Consider the following 20687-nt stretch of genomic DNA (forward strand, 5'->3'; position numbering starts at 1 on the left):
GGTATTCCTCAACCAATTTGTGTTGTAGCCCAGATGTAGGAGGGATATACACCTTGTTGTCAAAAAATAGTAAGCCACTTCGAAAACAGAAATGAGGGTATTGCATAGAGTTGCTATCAACGGATCGAATCATAGACTAGCAGTCCGAATCTTTCAAAAGAAACTCACGTAGTTCATCAAAGATGCTGATCACAGATTGAGAGAAAGCTAGAAATAAAGATAAAGCTGCTTGAGACCATCTGGATAATGCATCTGCTGCTGAATTAGAGGAGCCAGATTTGTACTGGATTGTAAATTCAAATCCAAGAAGCTTAGCCAACCATTTTTTCTGCTCTGGAGTTTGGATGGTTTGGTATAATAGTTCCTTCAAACTTCGGTGGTCCATGAGGATTGTAAATGGCCTACCCAGTAGGTATTGACACCATTTAGTTACCGCAGCTGTGATGGCCTTCATCTCCCTAACATAGGCTGATGCCGCCTGTAACCGAGGACCCAACTTCTCACTGTAAAAGGCAATGGGGTGCAGCTGCTGCGATAGAATTGCTCCAATGGCAATTGTGGAGGTGTTTGTTTCAATGGTAAATGGCAACTCAAAGTTTGGCAGAGCTAAAACCGGTATTGTCACCATGGCAGTTTTGAGGGCATGGAAGGCATCATCTGTAGTAGAAGTCCATTGGAAATTATTGTGTTTCAACAGTTCTGTAAGGGGAGCTGCTATTGCAGCATAATTGCGCACAAATCTCTGGTAATAACCTGTCAAGCCCAAAAATCCACGCAAAGCAATGATAAAATTTGGTTTAGGCTAATCAACCATTGTACTGATCTTTTGTGGATCAGCTTTCACCCCTTCAGCTGAAATTAGGTGCCCAAGGTGCTGAACCTCTATTTTACCAAAAGAGCATTTGGGAAACTTGGCATAGAATTTGTAGTGCATTATGGTAGTGAGAACAGAGCGTAAATGATGCAAATGATCAGTCCAAGAAGCACTGTACACAAGGATGTCATCAAAGAATACCAAGACAAACCCTTAGAATATGGCCGAAATACAAAATTCGTTGTAGCTTGGAATATTGCTGGTGCATTCAATAATTCGAACGGCATCACACGAAACTCGTAGTGCCCTTCGTGACTGCAGAAAGCAGTCTTCGGAATATCAGCATCATGCACTCTGATTTGGAAATACCCAGAATGTTGGTCAATTGAGGAGAAGAATTTGGCGCCATGAAGTTCGTCTAGGAGTTCGTCAACTGTAGGAATTGGAAAACGGTTCTTTACCGTTACTGCATTAAGTGCTCGATAATCAACACAAAAGCGCCATCAGCCATCCTTCTTTTTCACCAAGTGGATTAGGAATGAGAATTCACTGGTGCTAGGGCGAATAATCTGCATCTATAACATTTCCCGAACCTGTCGTTCAATCTCATCCTTTTGAAAATGTGGGTATCGATAAGGACAAACATTGATAGAATTGGCAGTTGGGTAGAGGTTTATGTGATGTTCAATTTCCCTTGGAGGTGGTAGTTGAGTGGGAGCCTGAAAAATTGGAGAGAATTTATGGAGCAGTTGACGGAGATCACTGGGAATGTCTGCATGAAATTGTACTGAGGATGATGAAGTAATTGTGGGGCCTTGATGGAAGGATTGGGTCTCTATATTGAAGAAGGCTGATGCAGACTGGGTATGAATGATTTGTTGGAGTTGCTGATGGCTTATTGGAATTGGGGTTTGGGAAGGGGCAAGGCCTGCCAAGGTGACGGGCACTCCCTTATGGTCAAATGACATGGTTAAAGCCCGATGATCTATAGTGACAGGTCCAAGGGTTTGTAATCACTGAATTCCGAGCACAAGGTCTACTCCTGAGATGGGAAGGATATGGAGGTCAATATCAAAACGAAAACCTTGAATCAATAGAGGAATTGCCATGCACTTGCCTTTACACTGGAGCTGTTCACCGTTACCTACAATTACTGAGAAAAATGGTGAGGGAGTAATAGGAAGATGAAGATATTTAGCTACCCGTGGGTGAAGAAAATTATGGGTGCTGCCTATGTCAATGAGTACGGAAATTGAGTGGCCAAGAATGGTAGCAAGCAGTCGTAGAGTTCGGTGAATCACTGCCGTGAAGTGCATGAAAAGAAATCTCCGGTGAGGGAACTGAAGAATCATCAGTCTGGGTACCATCTGATGGTCCATAATCAGGAGGGTCATCATCATCGTCAGTTAGTAGCAGGAGTAATTGGAGTTGCTTGCACCGATGGCCTGGACGGAACTTTTCGTCACAGTTAAAGCACAATCCCTGGGCACGTCGTACCTGCTGTTTTGCCGGAGTTAGACGGTAGATATTATGTGGTAATTTCGGTGATGGGGGAGGGAGGGAGAGCAGAGGTGGTTTAGAGTTAGAAGGTGGTAAGAGGGTGATCGAAGGAGGTGGAGGGAAAGGAACGGTGGCGGTGGGGCGGACCATTTGAGATCTGGAATAAGAGGGAATGCGGTTAGTGGTGAGTTTATCTTCCACAAGCTTGGCTAGGCTGATGGCAGAGAAAATGGTAGATGGTTTCATGATGGCTAGTTCGGGTTGGATGTTAGGTTTGAGGCCCGAAATGAGACAATTGAGGATGGTTTCAGGGGTGAGGCTGTCAATGTGGTTACAGATTGTTTCGAATTGTGATTGGTAATCGGTGGCGGAAGAGGTTTGTTGCAATTTGGACAAGGTGGCTTGGTGGTTAACGAAGGAAGAGGGACCAAACCTTTCTTCGATGGCGGAGGTGAGGCGTGTCCAAGAAGACAGTTGCTGGTTCCGATCCATCCACTGGAACCAGCTCAATGCTTGTCCGGTCATGTAAAAAGAGGCTATATTCAGTCGTTGCTAGACCTAGCAATTGGGTTGGGTGGTTGGGTTCGGGTTGGGTCAAGGTATTTCTGATTGATTTCGGGTCGGATTGAATTTCAAGTTGGATTGTCAAATGCTAGACCCTAACTTTAAATGTTCGGGTTAGGGTTGACCCATGGGTCAATTCATATCACCCCCAAAAATAATTAAAATTAAAAAAATTACATGAAAAATGTCAAAATTAAAAGAATTAATCTTAAAATTCCAAATATAAAATAAAAAACTTGAACATTTAACAATTTAAAGAGTAAACAATAAAAAGTAAAGACTAAATTGAAAAAATTCTAACACTGCATAAATAATCTCAATTAAACTTGACAATCGGGTCAGTGGGTTGACCCATGACCTAACCCAACCCAACCCAATATTTTCCGGTCGGATCGGATCATTTTAACATTCGGGTAGCTAATCTATGAAACCCTAACCCTGTTTTTTCGGGTTGGGTTGGATTGGGTTCACGGGTTGGGTCAACTTTTTGCCAGGTCTAGTAGTTGCTTATCAGGGGTGCGGTGAAAATTGAAATGCCGCTCAGCTTGGAATATCCAATCGTGTGGATTTGTGCCGTCAAAATGGGAGATCTCACAACGAAGGGGACGAGCAGTGATTGTCGGAGAGGAAGACGAAGCCGATGGTGAGGACAGAAGTGGTAAAGTGACGTCAATGGGTGTCTTATCTGAGCGGAGGAGGGTCATCTGACGGACTAGCTCACTGAGGGTGGATTGAATGTTGTCTAGCTTCGTCTAATGTGCATCACGGGAAGTGCGAAGCTCAACAATGGCTTCCTCCAGTCTGGTTTGGTGATGAGTGTGAAGACCGGTGGTGGTATGGTCGGCCATGGGAAGGAAAGAGAAAGCAATGAAAGCACCAAAATGATAAGATCAGTATTTTCCCCACTTCGAGCGTGAGGAAAGCCCCAGAAAAATTTAGGGAGAAAAGAGGGATTGAGTGAATTTCTTCTTGCCCCTGTACCCTCTACTTATAACAGAGCGTCAACCAAATTCGGTTACAACTAACAGGAAGGACAAATCTCAACAAACTCCTAACAGACTCTAACGACTTATGACAGACCACTAAGAGATTATTCTCTCAACAAACTCCGTAAGAGTGTTGCTTTATCGAATTTCAACCTCTTTCCGATTTTTGATTTCACTGAAAATTTTGTATCGATCCCATGAGCTTCGCATGTTCTGATTCTCTCTGCAGTTCAAATTCTTCTATGTTTGATTCTGTTGTTCAAAATTTGTGATTTTTTTTTGTCTTTAATATCTAGTGTTATTCTCTCAAGAGGTTTTGAATGCTTTATTTTTGGAAGAATCAGTTTTAAATTATGTAAAATCAGAGCTTTTCTGGTTTCTCCTTTCTTGTTTTTCATTCATTGAGGATTCAGATATACAGCCATCGAATCTCCTAAGTTTACAGGAACTCAATCTTTCCTGTCTCAACTATACAAGATAAGGATTAGAAGAGAATAGAAACTCCTACTCCGAATTCGATCCTAACTCAGCAGAGTCTCCTAATCCTAGACACTCCTAATTCAATCCTAACACCCCCGCTCAAGTTGGAGCATGCAGATTGTGAATGCCCAACTTGCGGAGAAAATACTCAAATTCTCTGCGACCCAGTGCCTTTGTAAAAATGTCAGCCAGCTGAAAGGTAATCGACACATAAGCAAGACGAATGCAACCATTTTGAATCCCATCACGAACAAAATGGCAATCAACTTCAATATGTTTCGTACGCTCATGAAACACTGGGTTTGCTGCAATATGCAAGGCTGCCTGACTATCACAATATAATCACATTGGGTTTGAATGCGTCACTCCAAGAGCCAATAACAATCCCTTCAGCCATTTTAATTCACACGTGGCCGTGGACATAGACTGATACTCTGCTTCCGCTGAAGAACGAGCCACAGTGTGTTCTTTCTTAGTTTTTCAGGAAATCCACGATTTCCCAAGTAGAATAAACCACCCAAACAGGGAACATCGGGACAAAGGACAGCTCGCCCATTCTGAATCACACCATGCATATAACTGCAAGTCACAATCTGAACGCAAGAGAATTCCTTGACCAGGATTTCCTTTCAAGTAGCGCACCACTCGCAATGCAGCCTCCCAATGTCTTTCTTGCGGTTGTTGCATGAATTGGGATAGAACATGCACACAATAAGACAACTCAGGATGAGTTGCTGAGAGATAAATAAGTCTGCCCACCAAGCGCCTGTATCGCTCAGGATCAAATAAGAGAGGCCCATCTGTCAAGGCTAGATTGTGATTCCGCTCCATAGGAAAAGGAGCAGGTTTTGCACCAAGTAATCCAACTTCAGCGATAATATCTAGAGCATACTTTCGTTGAGACAGAAAAATTCCTATTGAGTTTCGGGCAATTTCAATGCCCAAAAAATATTTCAATGGTCCCAAGTCTTTCATATGGAAGCAGTCACTCAAATATTTCTTGAAACTTGAATTGCCATATGATCATTACCTGACACGATAATGTCGTCCACATACACGAAAGGTGAATAGGGAGTAATCTGAACCTGATTGCTGAAACCCATATGTCTTCAAGGCTGCGGTTAATTTAGCAAACCAACATCTCGGCGCTTGTTTTAAGCCATACAGAGATTTTCGCAACCGACACACCATACCTGGTTTATCTGACTGAAAACCACGAGGCATTCGCATGTAGACTTCCTCATGAAGGTCACTGTGCAAGAATGCGTTATGTACGTCCATTTGATGAAACTCCCAATTTCTAGCTGTTGCGATTGCAAGAAAGGTACGGACAGTAACCATTTTTGCAACTGGGGCAAAAGTTTCATTATAATCAATTTCCTCAACCTGCTTGTCCCCAAAGATCACGAGACGGGCTTTGTATCTTTCCACTGTCCCATCAGCGTTGTACTTGATTCGATATACCCATTTGCATTCTATGGCTTGTTTTCCGGATGGCAAAGGCTCTACGGTTCATGTCTGATTATTCTCAAGTGCTTGTATTTCTTTCTGCATTGCATCCCTCCATTTTTCATCCTTTACGGCCTCAGCAAAAGAAGTAGGTTCAACTCTTGCAGTAATAGCTGCCAAGAAAGCACGATGTCGACAAGAAAAATTGTTACAATTCACATAGTTATCTATGGGATAAGGACTACCTGTAAGATGTGATTGGCCAAGTGAGCTTGCAAAGGGACGCAGAGAGAGACTCAAGCGCTGTGTGGTGTGAAGTACATAGTCTCTTAACCTTGTGGATTGTTGTTTCTGTTGATGCCCATGCCCCAAATGAGAATCAGAGTGCTGTTGTTGCACAACATTGTCACCCCCCTTGACGTTAGGACTGTCTTCGCTTGCATTTTCTGTGGTAACGTCAGAAGAATGCATGGGTTCACTAGTATTGGCATTTGGGTCTACGTGGGTTCCTTGTTCTACACTGACTCCTTCTTCTGCGAGTTCACCTCGCTGGTTAGTCTCCATCTCGCCATTTGCTAGTCCAGGTGAATAAGTGGATGGTACCAATACCTCATCTGTCCCACTTATTCCACAATCTTGTGCTTTGTTCGGCTGTGCATCATCTTTGTGTGCATACGGGAATTCATGCTCAAAGAAAGTAACATCTCTAGAAGCAAAGAACATGCCGGACTCTAAATCATACAAGCTCCATCCTTTCTTCCCAAAAGTATACCCGACAAAAACACATCGTCTGCTTCGACTGACAAATTTATCCCCTCCATGACCATGATTGTGCGCATATGCTAAGCAACCAAAGACTCGCACATTATCATAAGAAGGAGGTCGCCCAAATAACATTTCATAGCGAGTCTTTCCCTTTAACAGAATGGTCGGTGTCCGATTGACCAAATAACATGCGGTCAGGATGCATTCCCCCAAAAATCAATAGGCAAGCTGGCTTGAAAGCACAAAGCTCGGGCAACATTGAGTATGTGGTGGTGCTTGCGTTCAACCCTCCCGTTTTGTTGAGAGGTCCCGACACAAGTGGTTTGATGAATAATACCACTTTCAACAAAATAACTAGCCAAGCATACAAACTCAGTCTCATTATCAGTACGGATCACCTTTACAGGTTTGTTAAATTGCCTTTGAACCATAGCAAAAAAATTTCGAAGAACTCGTCCCACTTCCGTCTTATCAACCAGAAGATAAATCCAAACACCTCTAGAAAAATCGTCTACTATGGTCAAGAAATAATGAGCACCACAAGAAGTTGCAGTGCTATAAGGACCCCACAAATCACAATGAATTAACTCAAAAATATCGGATGCTTTATTATTACTAGAAACAAACTCTTCTTGACATTGTTTAGCTCGGAAGCAGGCATCACAACCCTTAATATTGTCATCATTATTATTCTTAGTACTAATAAAAGGCAGCAACTTAACAATTTTATAAGAAGGATGCCTTAACCTTTGATGCCAAATATCACATGTCCTGCTCTCTGTAGTTTTCATTGCTCTTATTGATGCAATGCTTCGGAAATAATAGAGTCCCTCTCGCTGCTCACCCGCTCCAATTAGCATCCTCATAGTGCGGTCTTGTATCACACAGAATTTATTAGTGAACTGGACAATACAATTTGATTCCTCAATCAATTGCGATACAGAAAGTAAGTTGCAATTCAAACTAGGCACATATAAAACACTAGTCAGTTTCAGATGATCGTCTAGTGCAATTGTGCCTTCTTTCTCTGCTATTGTCGTTTTCCCGTCTAGTAGCCCGACAGAGTACGGAATGACATTCTTTATGTCTCTCATCGACTGGAGGCTTCCTGTCATATGATGAGAGGCCCCTGTGTCTATTATCCATTCTGACAATTTTTGCTTACCACTTAGTCGTTGACTCCCCTCTTTCTATGTGTTCAAAAGGTTGAGCAACATGTTCCACTGCTCACTACTCAGTCCATTTAACCCAGTCTTGGCTGGATCAATTGATTCTCCATGAGACGCATTGCCTTGCGTAGAGGCTTTGGCTGTATTGGCCTTGACTTGGCCGCCACGACCTTTTGCCCCTGCTCCTTTTTCTCTGTTTTCAGTCATGCCGACTATTGTATCTAAAAACCCACAATCGGTGGCAGAATCACCACAAAAGACAGAGAACCGATCTCCGGATCTCCCTAAAACCTGCCGCAGAATTTCGACTCATCAGAAACCTATTAAAGATCAGGAGGTTCTGACCGAGAATGAACCCCCGAGTTCTCTACTCTTACCTGGTGAGGCGAAAATCCAAACTTACCTGGTTTCCACCGACTTCGCGGGTGACAGGAGGTCAAGCATCTTTGATGCCAAGGCTGGAATTGCCCTGAACGATAACTTTATTAAGCTCGTTTCTTGGTATGACAACGAATGGGGTTACAACTCCCGTGTAATTGACTTGATCCTCCACATGGCCTCTACCAACTGAAATTGTTGACCGGTATGGCTTTCCGTGTCCCAACTGTGGAAGTCCCCGTGGTGGGTCTCACCGTAAGACTCGAGAACCGCTATCAAGGAGGAGTCACAGCGGTCAGGGATTTAATGGCAGTGGCGCGTCATTGGGGATTCCACAGTCGGCTTTCCTTGGGACGGCGAACTCAGCAGTGGCGGCGATGGAAGGTGGGAAGTCGACAATTGCTACTAATGTTGAGGGTCAGAGAACGACGCCTTCGGTCGTTGCATACACGAAGAGTGGAGACCGACTTGTAGGGCAGATTGTGAAGAGGCAAGCAGTTGTGAACTTCATACCAGGCGGTTTGCATTCAGCAAGGACTTGCAGCGGCAGTAGCAGCGGCCAACAGCCTCCATGCGACCAAGATTCGCAGCGGCCAGGAAGGTGAGATTGTCACAGTGCCAAACTGTATCTGGTGCGCAAGGCTTGTCCTTTGCGGTGAACAGTTCAGAAATCACGACCCTGACGAAACAAGGAGTGCTGCCACTGTTCAACGAAGGAGACGATGAACAGTGATGGTGAACAGTCAGAAACCACGGGTGCAGGCGACCTCGACGAAACGAGAAAGAGTGTCCCCGCTGATCACTGGTCCTTTGCTGGCGCCGAACAATGGTTGCTGCCGCCGCTGATCTCCAGAGGTCTTGAAACACAGACCTCTTGCTCCTGTTTCGTGGCTCTGATACCATGTAAACCAGAGCTTTTCTGGTTTCTTCTTTCTTGTTTTTCATTCATTGAGGAATCAGATATATATATACAGCCATCGAATCTCCTAAGTTTACAGGAACTCAAACTCAAACCTATCTTTCCTATCTCTGGAAAGAGTATTGAACATTGAGTTAACATCGATGAAATTGTTTGTTTAGAGAGGGAGAGAGAGTGAGAGTTATGGCTTCTTCTCAGAGCAATATTCACTCCGAATCAGTAAAAATTGAGCAGATAATTACTGAGTTTTACAAAGAGCTTGCACATAATACTAGAATCCAGGTCTCCATGTGTTTCCTCGCGAAATTACAGTGGAGAGCAGACTCTCTCGTCTCCATCATCATCCTTGTCTTCGTCTTCAAGTGTCAAGCCTAGAGATAAATGGTTCAATTTAGCACTTCGGGTCTGTCCATCTGCTTTGGAGAACATTGACCTCTGGCGTCAGAGCAATCAGGAACAAGTCCTTGTCGCCGTCGGAGAAGAAGAGAAGCAGAGAAGAGGAGAGAAAGCAACGGTCATACCTGTCGCCGCTGAAGGTCTCCTTGTTGCTGTCGATGAATCGCCGGAGGTTTCCTTGTTGCCGCCGAAGGAGGAAGGGTTCGGTGGAAGGAGCTCTGGTGTCGCGACCGGTTAGTGTCTGATTGAACCGATCAGACCATGTTAACGTTCAAACGCGCGTTAACGTTAGCATGTTCGACGTATCCTCCTATTCACGGGTTCACGCATTTCTACGACTAGTACTTGTAGTTTGGATTGTCTGGAAAACGTCTTAACCCAAAAAGATGGGAGATTTGAGATGGGAACTTGATAGGATGTTCATTATATGGTCTAAACTGTCAATTAGCGGTTTGGTCTGGATTGGCCTTAAAACAGTTTGATTTGGTTTTGATTTCCAAAATTTTAGAAACATACCAAATCGTAAATCCTATTAAATCAAAGTATTATAATATATTTATTAATGTGTGTGTTTGTTTAAACATATATATGTATGTATTTATATATTTTTTTAACATTTTATTCATTATTGTTGTTTTTGTTTCAATTTTTAACTTGTAATTCGAGGCGAAGGAGTTGTTTATGTATGAGAAATTGTGAATGTAATTTATATAATAGTAATGAGTGACACTTGTTACGTGTTATCATTTCAATTTGATATTTGAATTATATTTGTTATTTATATAGGAATGCATATTATTTAGGCTTTTTAATTGCGTTAAGCCCAATAGAATGGCTCAAACTGTATTAGAAATTGGAACAAATCATAATAGAATAGTTTGGTCTGGTATTGTTTCTATACTAAAATGGTTCGTTTTGTTTAAGAATTTCTCAAACTGTAATTTATTAGTCAAAAAACTTCTCCAAACCAAACCATGAACACCCCTAGAACTTGAGGTTGCATTTAACCTGAACAGGACCTAATCTGCCTTAACTCAATTCACGCACCCCATCTCATAAATCAAACCACCTCAGGAATAGAGAGCAAGGTGGGGCGGCATTGCAAGGTATGAATAAGAGTGCAAGTTGGGCGGGTTGGGCCGAGTTTATGATCAACCCAGGCCCAACCCTAAAATTTGGACTTAAGGCCTGAGCCTGAGGTCAAGCCCGATTTTCCCAACCCGAGCCCAGCCTGCATTGTAATTTAATGAACTCAGGTTGGGCTTGGGCCTGAGCCTGGCTTGGGTTGGTCAATAAACCCACTCTAAAATTATACAAATATGTATTTATGAAAATATGTATAAATATAATTATGTACATATGTATGCAAAATATGTATGTAAAATTAACATATATATACATATATGTGTATAGTTGGGCCGTGCTCGGGTCGAGTTCGGACTACCTAAGGCCTAAAACCGGGCCTGGGCCAAAAAATAGAAAAGCCCGATTTCTTGGACCCGAGCCCAGCCCAAGGACCGAAATTCCAAGTCCAAGCCGTATAAAATTTTGGGCTGTGCCGATTTGGGCTCGAGTTGGCCCTGCCCAAGTTGCACCCCTAGGTATGAAGCTAGGCAGGGACTTTGAGTGGTGAAATGCTTGACTCAATTCAAGAACTTCCTACCTCAAATTTGATTCAAACTCGACCAAATTTTGATTTTTTAATTAAACTCAACTTTAAAATATGTTTAACATGTTTGAGTATTGACTCAACTCGATTGATTAACATGCCAATCTAATCAACTTCTAAGGATAACCTGTATTCAATGGCCAGCATTTGATGTCCAATGTCTAGTGTTAGATATCCAATGATCTAATAAAAAAAAAATCCTCCGGCGTTGAATTTGATCTAATAACCCTAAAACAAAACAGGGGGAATTTGGCCCTCCGGTGACATACGCCATGTAGAATTTCCGAGCCGTTGCTTAACATCTTGGCGCCACGTAGGCAATGACTTGACTTTTCCTAAATCATGGACTTTACGTTGGAACCACCTCGGATCCACCTCGGACACATTAAGCACACTATGAGAGCGTATAGACGCCACCTCGACAGGGTCGATCTGTAGACACCTTGGCATAAGGGGTGACCTCCTGCCGAGACCCCATCGACATGGCCAAGGTCCTACTGGAAACCTACCTGACATGGTGACCAACCTCTTCTACGTGCGCCTTATCATCCCCAAATCCTCTAGGATCATGTCACCCCACCAACGGAGTTAGTACTTGCATCGCCCACGTCCTCTCGGAGAACCATTTCCGAGCATAAAACCACCTCTGAGCATGGTGGCAAAATAAGCCATGTCCTCTCGGAGATCTCGGACGCGCTATGTGAAGATTACGACTACTTGCGCCTATATAAAGGCGCCCCCTTCGATCAAAGAAGGTACACACGATTTAGCTCTCAAACTCTCTAGCTTTCTCGCTTTCCAACTCTCTCAATATACTCACCGCTAACTTAAGCATCACAATGCCCACCCCGGGTACTCTAATATTTTTCTTGTATCTTGGCCAGCTGACCTAGTCAACCCGACGCACAATCAAAAACAATGGTACGAAATTAACAAAAAGGATGCATTTTTGGCTATTTTCGGTTTTGTGGACGTTTATAGGGAAAATTCCACCACATCAATGCCACTTAGGCATTGGAGTTTATTAGCATGAAACCAATGTTTGGTTTCAATATTTATCGAATACATTAAAAAGCAGAAACACTTGGATTTTTGTGCTTAAGATGTTGGGGGAAACTTCAAATTTCAGTTTCTTCCAATGCCCAAACATTTATTGAATTGAAATGCTTACTTGGAGCATTGTAAGCTAAGGTGGAAGATAGCTTTATCGGGGGTGTTATTTGAAATTCCAAACCAAATAACAAAAGCAATAAACGTTAAGCTGAGGTGGAAGATAGCTTTATGGGGTGTTACTTGAAACGCCCAGCCAAACAACAAAAGTAATAAACGTTTAAAGTAACATTTTTCAATTAAACGTTTATCTGAGAAATACCCCATCTATAAATGCCCTTGGAAAGAAAAAAAAAACAAGGAATACTAGGATAGAATAAAATCAAATTATGCTAGCAAGCAAATCTTTCTTCTCCTTGCGATTTTTCCATCACCACACTCTTTATTAGACTTTTTTGCAAGATGGTCCGGGCCAAGCTTTGCCTCTATATTAATAGAATTTGTTGAGGTCGACCGCTGAACTAGATCTTGAGCCTATGCCTAGCCTAGAAAATGGACAAGAAGACTTTCTATTACTCAAAAATAAAACTGATTTATTTATATAAAACAACACCAAAACCCAAAAATACTGAAAATTTTTATTATGTCTTGAGAAAAGAGAAGCTGAAAAAAAAAGTGAGGCCCAATGTATTTGGCCTGAGCCTTAGCTTGCTGGCCTAAAATCATGTCCAAGCCTAACAGAAAAGCATAATCGATAACAGAGTTATCCAGGATTGTTGAGAAACTCTAGAGATTTTGAAATCTCCAAGAACTAGAAGAAAATATTAAAAATGAAGGGAGAAGAAATAAGTTATTGGTATTGGAAATCCAAAAGGAGGGAATTGACTCTTAGCTTCTATTGTGTAAAATAAGGGCAATAGCCAATAAGGATACCTCAAAGAATGCCTTGAATAAGGATGGAAGCAAATAATTATCGGATGGTTGGGGGGGATCGAACAAACCTTTCTTGCCCCTCAAATAGTTGGTTGTAGGGGTGAGCAAATGGGTAGGTTCTACTCGGAACCAAATGGAACCAACCTTTAGACTGGCCTTGAAATAATCCTACCCAATTTGTTGCAGGGTAGGGTCTAGTTCCAAATTCATGGAACCAACCCCCACCTAGGTCGGTTCTAGGGTCTAGGGGTTTACCCTACCTGAACTGACCCGATGAACCGGCCTTGGTTGGCCTTGTTGGAATCGACTTTGGAACCAAACTTGCCTTGAAATAAACCACAAAAATTTTTAAGAATGTGAAGATTTGAATCTAAGCATTCATTGTTACAAAAGCCATGTTCTCACTTGACCATTGCATTACTTAAGCGGTTTGATCATTTGTTTTCATTTTAATATTTGAATGTGTATAATAAATAATGTAAAAGGTAATATTTATAAAATTTAAATTATATGATAAATTTTGAACTATATATTAATGTATTATGATAATCTACATACTAAATTACTCAATTTAATCAAGAAAGATAATATAAGTTTTAAACTATATATTATCATAATTGAAAATCAAGTTTTTAAATGATATGTTTCATTTGTTTTTTGAAGGGGGAGAGTAAAGAAAGAACAAGTTCCACGGGTAGACTCTGAAACCGACCTAGAACCACTAAGGCTAGAACCAACCTTGGAACCGACCTTCATAGGGTAGGATTTGGCTCCAAAAACTTGGAACCGACCCCTATAGGATAGGTTCCAGGTTCTTCCATGGAACCAAACCAAACAGACCCATGCTCACCCCTAGTTGGTAGTAAATTCTTCAACATTGTTGTCAAGTTCTCATCTAACAATTGCTCTTATTGCTCCTAAAAAAATAAATAGTTCTAGTACTCATAAGGTCATTGGGTTCATTGTCTCTCTCCAAATGAGGTGATATTACTTGAGAGACAAGGTGATAGTTATTTACTGATCGTAACCTGGAATAAGGAGGAAAGATAGAAATAGAATTCAAATCACAAGTTTTATTGATGTTTAACTTCATTTAGGGGGTTCTGTTTTTTGGATTTTGTGAGGGGGAAAGTTGGTCAATAGGATTTTGGTTCCCATTGACCAAGAAACCTATGTTCTATCTTCAAATTTATGTGGAGACCAGGGAATAAGTGATACCCATCTCCTAGGAGGGTAAATATCTTTCCCACCTGGGGGAAAGTTTCCAACACTTTGATGAGACAAATGCACTTACCCAGGTAACTAACTTACTGAAAATCGAACATGGCCTTAAACTTTTCTAGAGCAGTTCTAAGAGATCGTAAGTGGACTGAAAGGTCCATAGAATGTGAACCCTAAAAGAGTTTTAACTCTTTTGGGAGTATAATATCTGTACCGCAAACTTAAGAATGACCGAAAGAGAAAGAAAAGAGAGAATTAGAGTTTTAACATTTAAGGGTGACAATTGAATATTGATTAACTCAAATCTCCATTAGCTACTCAAGTTCGTCTCAAATCCAATTATCAACAAATTGAATTCAAATAATGAAGTTGTGTTTGGTGCCATTGCCGTTTCCACTTGCAATGTTTTGGGTTATTTAATACAAATTTTTGAGAAATTACCTTGTCATATCACATCACATAACTAATTCTACTAAAAAAATATAGAAATTGAATTTGGTGTTAGCATTTAAAATAGAAACACTAAATTTAATATTTCTTGAATAAACATTAATGGTATCAAATGATATATTAATAATTCAAAGCATTTATGGTAAAGAAAAAATATATTCTTATAAAATTTGTATTGACAAACATGTTACAAATAGAAGTGGCAATGGATACAATGATACCAAACACAACCTGAGTTGATGGAACAGATCATTGGTTTGCATACACCCCTAAACCAACCACTAAAACCTCTCATCATTTTCAAGTACTTACCATGTGTCCCCCTACCAAAGGGTAGTGTAGAGGGAAAAGCGATTCCCTCCCGATTCGGTTCTCTATTAGATATTATTTACGAGGGATGCTTCCAACGCACGATGGATGTGCCTGTGAGGCGCCCATTTGTGAGGAGCAGATCCGGCTTTGTGAGTGTGAGTCGTGACAAATCCAAATTCTCCATTTATTTTTGTTCTTAATAATCCAAACAAATAGTTTATCTGTTCTTTTAGTATCTCTAGTTTGGACCAAGTGGCCACTCGCTCCGTGTCCCATTTCGCCCATCCCTTCCAATACGTTCCAACTTTGAACGACATTTGGAATTGGAATTATTCTTGTCTGTCATGCGCCGTGCGCGTGATTGATTGAAGTAGCTTACTTAGAGTTTAGAATTGTGTTTAATTAATTAAAACTTTAGTGAGTCGACCTTGTAATTGTTAGCTAAGCCCACCGTGGAGCCTACGCTTTTTGACCCCCGATCCATACCGTGGTAAAGTCTCCTGTCTCCGCACATTATAAACTCCACATACCACACTAATCTGCCACGTGTACATTGACTCGTTCAACAGGTGCTCTGGTCTATTACTTGACTCAGACCCGTATAAGAAGGGCTACTATGGTTAACGGACAGTCCGCAATACTCATATAATCCACTGTTGCTTCCCCTTTTTTTTGATTGCATAATTTGATTTTAAAAGAATTCCTGTCATCTGTGTCACTTCCTTTGAAGTCAAACAATTCTATGATCCAGAAAAAATAATAAAAGGGAAAAAAAGAAAAGAAAAGAAAAAGCTAATAAGCTAATGTGCCAATCAATTATATGCACCAGCACCACCACAACGAGGATGCCAAAACCAAGATAGAGGTGGCCCACTTGGAGGAGGTTCTGATTCTTGAACCAACGGCTTGATTGGTAGAAGTATCAGATGCCAATAAGGCGCTTAAACTGAAGTTTGGATTGGAGCCATACAGAGCTTGCACCCCCTTCACGTCATCCAGCTTCAGCTCCACCTTCTTGTTTCTGGGTGATAAGCTAGGATACATAATTGCTTCCTTAACGGAAGAGTGGGCCAGCCCCAATACGTGCCCTATTTCGTGTGTCGCCACCGATTCCAAATCAACGGCAACCTTCGATCTCTCCACCCCAAAATCAACCGCCCACCTCTCCGCAGCATCAAAGTGGAGCTTCCCGCTCGTAGGGGAGAAGGCGTGTGCCAGCACTCCCAGCACCCCATCGAACGGCTCTCCGTCACCGTGATCTCCACCATAGAACCCGATTTTAATGTCTGCCGATACGTAATCTTCTATCTCCGAGAATCTCAGTGGTATTACGGCTGCCCACCTCGTAAAAGCTCGATCAACTACTGCCCGTATCTCCTCCGTGGTCAAGTACGATATAGTATTCTCCGGCGAGAACGCGTACGTGAGCGTTACGGGAGTCTTGCGCACCCACCTCGGCTGTCCGGAGAAGTATGCATACCGTCGAGTCGCATGAAACTGAGTAACGTGTCCTGTGTCTCGCACGCCGCACCTCGGCGACATAATCTGCGAAAGCGTATTGGAATCGAGCTTGCCCGTGACGGGCAGGCCAAGTTTGGATTGGTACTCAATCACGGCGGATTCAAACCGAGCGTCAAACGTATCGGTGAAGTCGATATCGGAGACGGGGAGATAACCGAAGCGGTGAAAGTATTTCTTGAGTTCCGACATGCCGCTGACGTGGCTTCCCTTGCTGGAGTCCAGAAACCTCGCTAAATTGTGCCATGTATCGTTGGTACCGTTGACAGTTAAAACTGTTATAGATTCCGGTGGTGTGAAGCCAGGTGCGATTCTGGCGGGAGAACAGGGAGGGAAGAGGAAGAAGAGGAGGGAGAAATAACTGAAAAATAAGAACATGATAGTTAGTTATGTGGATTTTGTTTTGTTTGGAACAGAAGGGTTGGGATTTTTTTGGAGGTTGGAGATATGGAGGGAACCTTTGTCATAAAGGAAGTATCATATAAAAGCAAAGCAAGAAAGTATGAATACAATAGAAAAGGAATGATGAAGGGGGTAAGACTCAGTCACACGAAATGATCCAAGTATGGAAGATTCTTACTTTTCGTGCTTTTTTTCATTGTGAGATTCTAGCTTTGGTTTATTTTATATATATAATAAAATGTTAATGGTTGGTGAACCACTGCTGTTTCCTTATAGTTTCTTCAAATAAGCAAGCTTTTGGCTTGGGTGCTCTCGTTTCAATTACTAACGAGTAATCTAAGGAAGTCATAAATTTTGATTAAATCTAGAAGGGAGGAGTTGGGGGGTTCGTTCTTCTACTAAGAAAAGTGATGTATGATCTATCTCTAACTAATTAAACCTAATTCGGTTGAAGATTTTGTTGACCAAACTGGTAACTGTCTTTGCTAATTCAGTAGATTTGTATGAACTAAGTAATCTTAATTCCAATTTGATGATTCTAACCATTAGGACCAGGGCCCGGCCGGCGGGCCGCCGGTTTATAGGAATCGTGGTTTGGAAAATTGGGTAGTAGGTTTGGTCAATCAATTTTATTGGTCAAATCCAAAGCATGTAAAACAAGGGGAAGATCGATGCCATTGCTAATTGCTAACCAATTAGGAAAATTGGGTAGTAGGTTTGGTCAATCAGATAATCCACCCGTCCAAAGTCCGAGCTTTTATTCTTCCTATCCCCTGGGGCAGGTAATTACAAGGTCGACACAGGGGAAGCTGGTTCTTGAAGAAAAACTCAAGAATCGCTTTCCTTGTCGATGATGTCTTTGTTTATGAGAGATGAGAAGACAAAATATTTCATCTATATTAAAGGAAGGTCATCATGCAACAACTCCAGGCAACCTCAATTTTATGGAAAAAGCATATGAGAAATGTGGCACTGTATAACAGTTGTCACACATTCATTAACAATTCTTTACAAATATGTGAGAAGTGGGGAGCTACTGTTCTTAATCCATTCTTAGAAAAATGTAGAAAATGCAGAAGTAGTTATCCACAACCACACTTCTGTCTAGATTATCAATCAATCTCAGTTAATCATATTACTGTTCAAATTCTCTGTTTTCTTCTTCCCTTCTCCCTTTTCCTCACTCATCTCTCTTCTTCTTGATTAATTTGGTCCAATCTTCTACTCTCTTTCGTTTATTGTTTTTTCTTTTGTTCTTTTTTGCGGGAACTTTAGTACAGGAGGTGGAGTGTTGGGCGATGGCCTTAATCGCTAACTTGATTTTCACCACCGGTAACTGTTCCCTTATTTTATTCCACCGACAGTTACAGTTCCAGATGGTTAAAGTTCTAGGTGAATCCAGTTCCGACGATAACAGATCCGGCGATTAAAATTCTAGGTGGTTAACATTCCAATTCTGGCAGTTTTAGTTCCAGGTGGTTAAAGTTCTAGTTGGTTCCACTTCAGGCGATAACAATTCCGGGTGATTAAAGATCTAGTTGGTTTCACTTTCGGCAATAACAGTTCCAACAATTTTAGTTCTACCCTATTAAAGTTCCAGTTAGTTCCAATTTAGCGGTTAAAGTTCCGGTAGTTATGGATACAGATGATTAAAGTTATGGCGAATTGCGATTGTATTTATCCCTCTCTTTCGGTGGTTGGAGATGCGCTCATTTATCTCTTTAGTTGGTGATTCTGCCTCACCATTTGTCTGTTGCAGAAATTTCTTCATTTTCTCCACTATCCACTATGAATATTTTGTTCTCTCTAGAGACTTGTATTCTTGATTGGTTTTGTTACCACTTCTCTGTTTTCATACAATGTTTTTGTGCTTTATTGCTTGGTACTGTGACCACTACTCTGTATTCATACAAGTTTCATAGTTGAATGAAATATAGTATTTTGCCTTAAAAAAAAAGTGTATCGAATGGCAATTTTTCATCTCTCAATCTTCATCTACAATTCTGCAACCTTTCTCAATCAAGTTAGTTGAATTCGTAATACATGCTCTATTTTTTATAGTTTATTGTTTTTATTCAATTTTCTCTTTCATTCTTTGTTCAATCCGGTCAAACATGCTATGACCGGATCTTTACACTAGAAAACTGAGAAAAATAGAGCCTCTGCAAGAACCGGATCTTTACACTAAGAAACATACATCCTTTGCAAGAACTAGAGACTACCTCCGCACTAAGAAACATACATCCTGTACAAGAACTAGATCCATCCTCCATCAAGCTAGTTGATTTCGTAACACATTCTCTACTTTTTACAGTTTACTATTCTTTTTCAATTTTAACTTTCATTCCCTGTTGAACCCGATTAAATCTCTTATTCATTCATGTTCAATCAGTTTTCCATTCCACTTCTCTATTATAGTAGTTCATGTATCTTTATCTTCTGTTGTATTAGAAGTTCATGTAGATTAATGCGTAGGTGTATTAGAATGCAAAACCATGCTTGAGAAGAAGGTAGAATCCGAGTGTATATGAAGCCGGATACATGCTTTTTTCAAGAAAGGCGACCGCCAACTCTTCTTTAAGGTTAGATTAGATAGCCGATCACCTATGATCATATTTGGGTTACCGCCAGTGGCCAAGAATGCCATACAATCACTACCGATGAAGGCACCAGTAGTCGAGTTTCAGATAACCAATTTACATTTCCTTTTTTGGAGTTCTCCATACTGTATCTCTTGACTATCTTGTCAATGTAAGCAGACTGGGATAATCCTATTATCCTCTTCGATCTATTTCTATAGAGTCGAAGATCCAATACGTAGGAGGCTTCTCCAAGATCTTTCATGGAGAATTGTTGTGAAAGCCACACTTTCACCGTATTTAACATTCCTACATCATGCCCAATGAGTAGAATGTCATCTACATACAGAACCAAGAACGTAATCTTATCCCCACTGGTCTTCCTGTAAACACAGGGTTCATCCGGATTTTGCTCAAAGTCAAACTGTTTGATGGTAGAGTCAAACCGGATGTTCCAATTCCTAGAAACTTGCTTAAGTCCATATATGGATTGGTTGAGTTTACATACCATGTGTTTCTGACCTGCAGCTATGAAACCTTGCGGTTGCTGCATATAGATATTTTTAGTAAAATCTCCATTCAGGAACGCTGTTTTAACATCCATTTGCCAAATCTCGTAGTCATGGTACGCTGTTAAAGCTAACAGGATCCTAATGGATTTAAGCATTGCCATAAGCGAAAATGTTTCCTCTTAATCGATTCTTTCTTTCTTAGTATTCCGTTTCGCCACAAGACGAGTTTTGTAGGTCTCAACTTTACCGTCGAGGCCCTTCTTCCTCTTATAGATCGACTTGAAACCAATTGCCTTTACCCCAGGGGGCGGATCTACTAGAGTTCAGACTCCATTGGTCTCCATTGAGTCCATCTCAGCTCTCATGGCATCTACCCACTTGAAAGAATCTATGTCCAACATAGCTTATGAATAAGTCATGGGATCCTCCTCACTAGTCGTGGCTTCTACCAAGTAACTTTTTTGGTCATAGACATAACGAACTGGAGGCCTGGAAACCCAGGTAGATCTTCTAGGTTGGTTATTTTTTGGAGCTGGTGGGACATCTTCCACTACCCCCAGGCTCTCTTCATCAAGAAGTTGTTCTTGATGATGATTATCGAGGATGTAATATTCTTCTAGG

At 41.3% G+C, this 20687-nt stretch overlaps 2 protein-coding genes across 2 annotated transcripts; both read right to left on the bottom strand.

The window, feature by feature from the left end:
- Positions 1 to 5856: 5856 nt before the first annotated feature.
- LOC148804339 (uncharacterized) lies at positions 5857 to 6690 on the bottom strand. The gene has a single exon (XM_088900818.1). The coding sequence runs from the start codon at positions 6688 to 6690 to the stop codon at positions 5857 to 5859; it is 834 nt and encodes a 277-aa protein (XP_088756944.1).
- A 9011-nt stretch (positions 6691 to 15701) lies between these two features.
- On the bottom strand, positions 15702 to 17233 carry LOC104602368 (metalloendoproteinase 4-MMP-like). The gene has a single exon (XM_010266029.2). The coding sequence runs from the start codon at positions 16949 to 16951 to the stop codon at positions 15872 to 15874; it is 1080 nt and encodes a 359-aa protein (XP_010264331.1). The 5' UTR covers positions 16952 to 17233; the 3' UTR covers positions 15702 to 15871.
- Positions 17234 to 20687: the final 3454 nt, after the last annotated feature.

Source organism: Nelumbo nucifera, chromosome 1, assembly GCF_055504915.1.
Source record: "Nelumbo nucifera cultivar China Antique chromosome 1, China Antique-T2T, whole genome shotgun sequence".
NCBI lineage: Eukaryota > Viridiplantae > Streptophyta > Magnoliopsida > Proteales > Nelumbonaceae > Nelumbo > Nelumbo nucifera.

What these genes read in the sequence shown, in the direction of transcription:
- LOC148804339 (XM_088900818.1), bottom strand. Translation starts at nt 6,690, where the DNA reads ATGTTATTTGGGCGACCTCCTTCTTATGATAATGTGCGAGTCTTTGGT.
- LOC104602368 (XM_010266029.2), bottom strand. Translation starts at nt 16,951, where the DNA reads ATGTTCTTATTTTTCAGTTATTTCTCCCTCCTCTTCTTCCTCTTCCCT.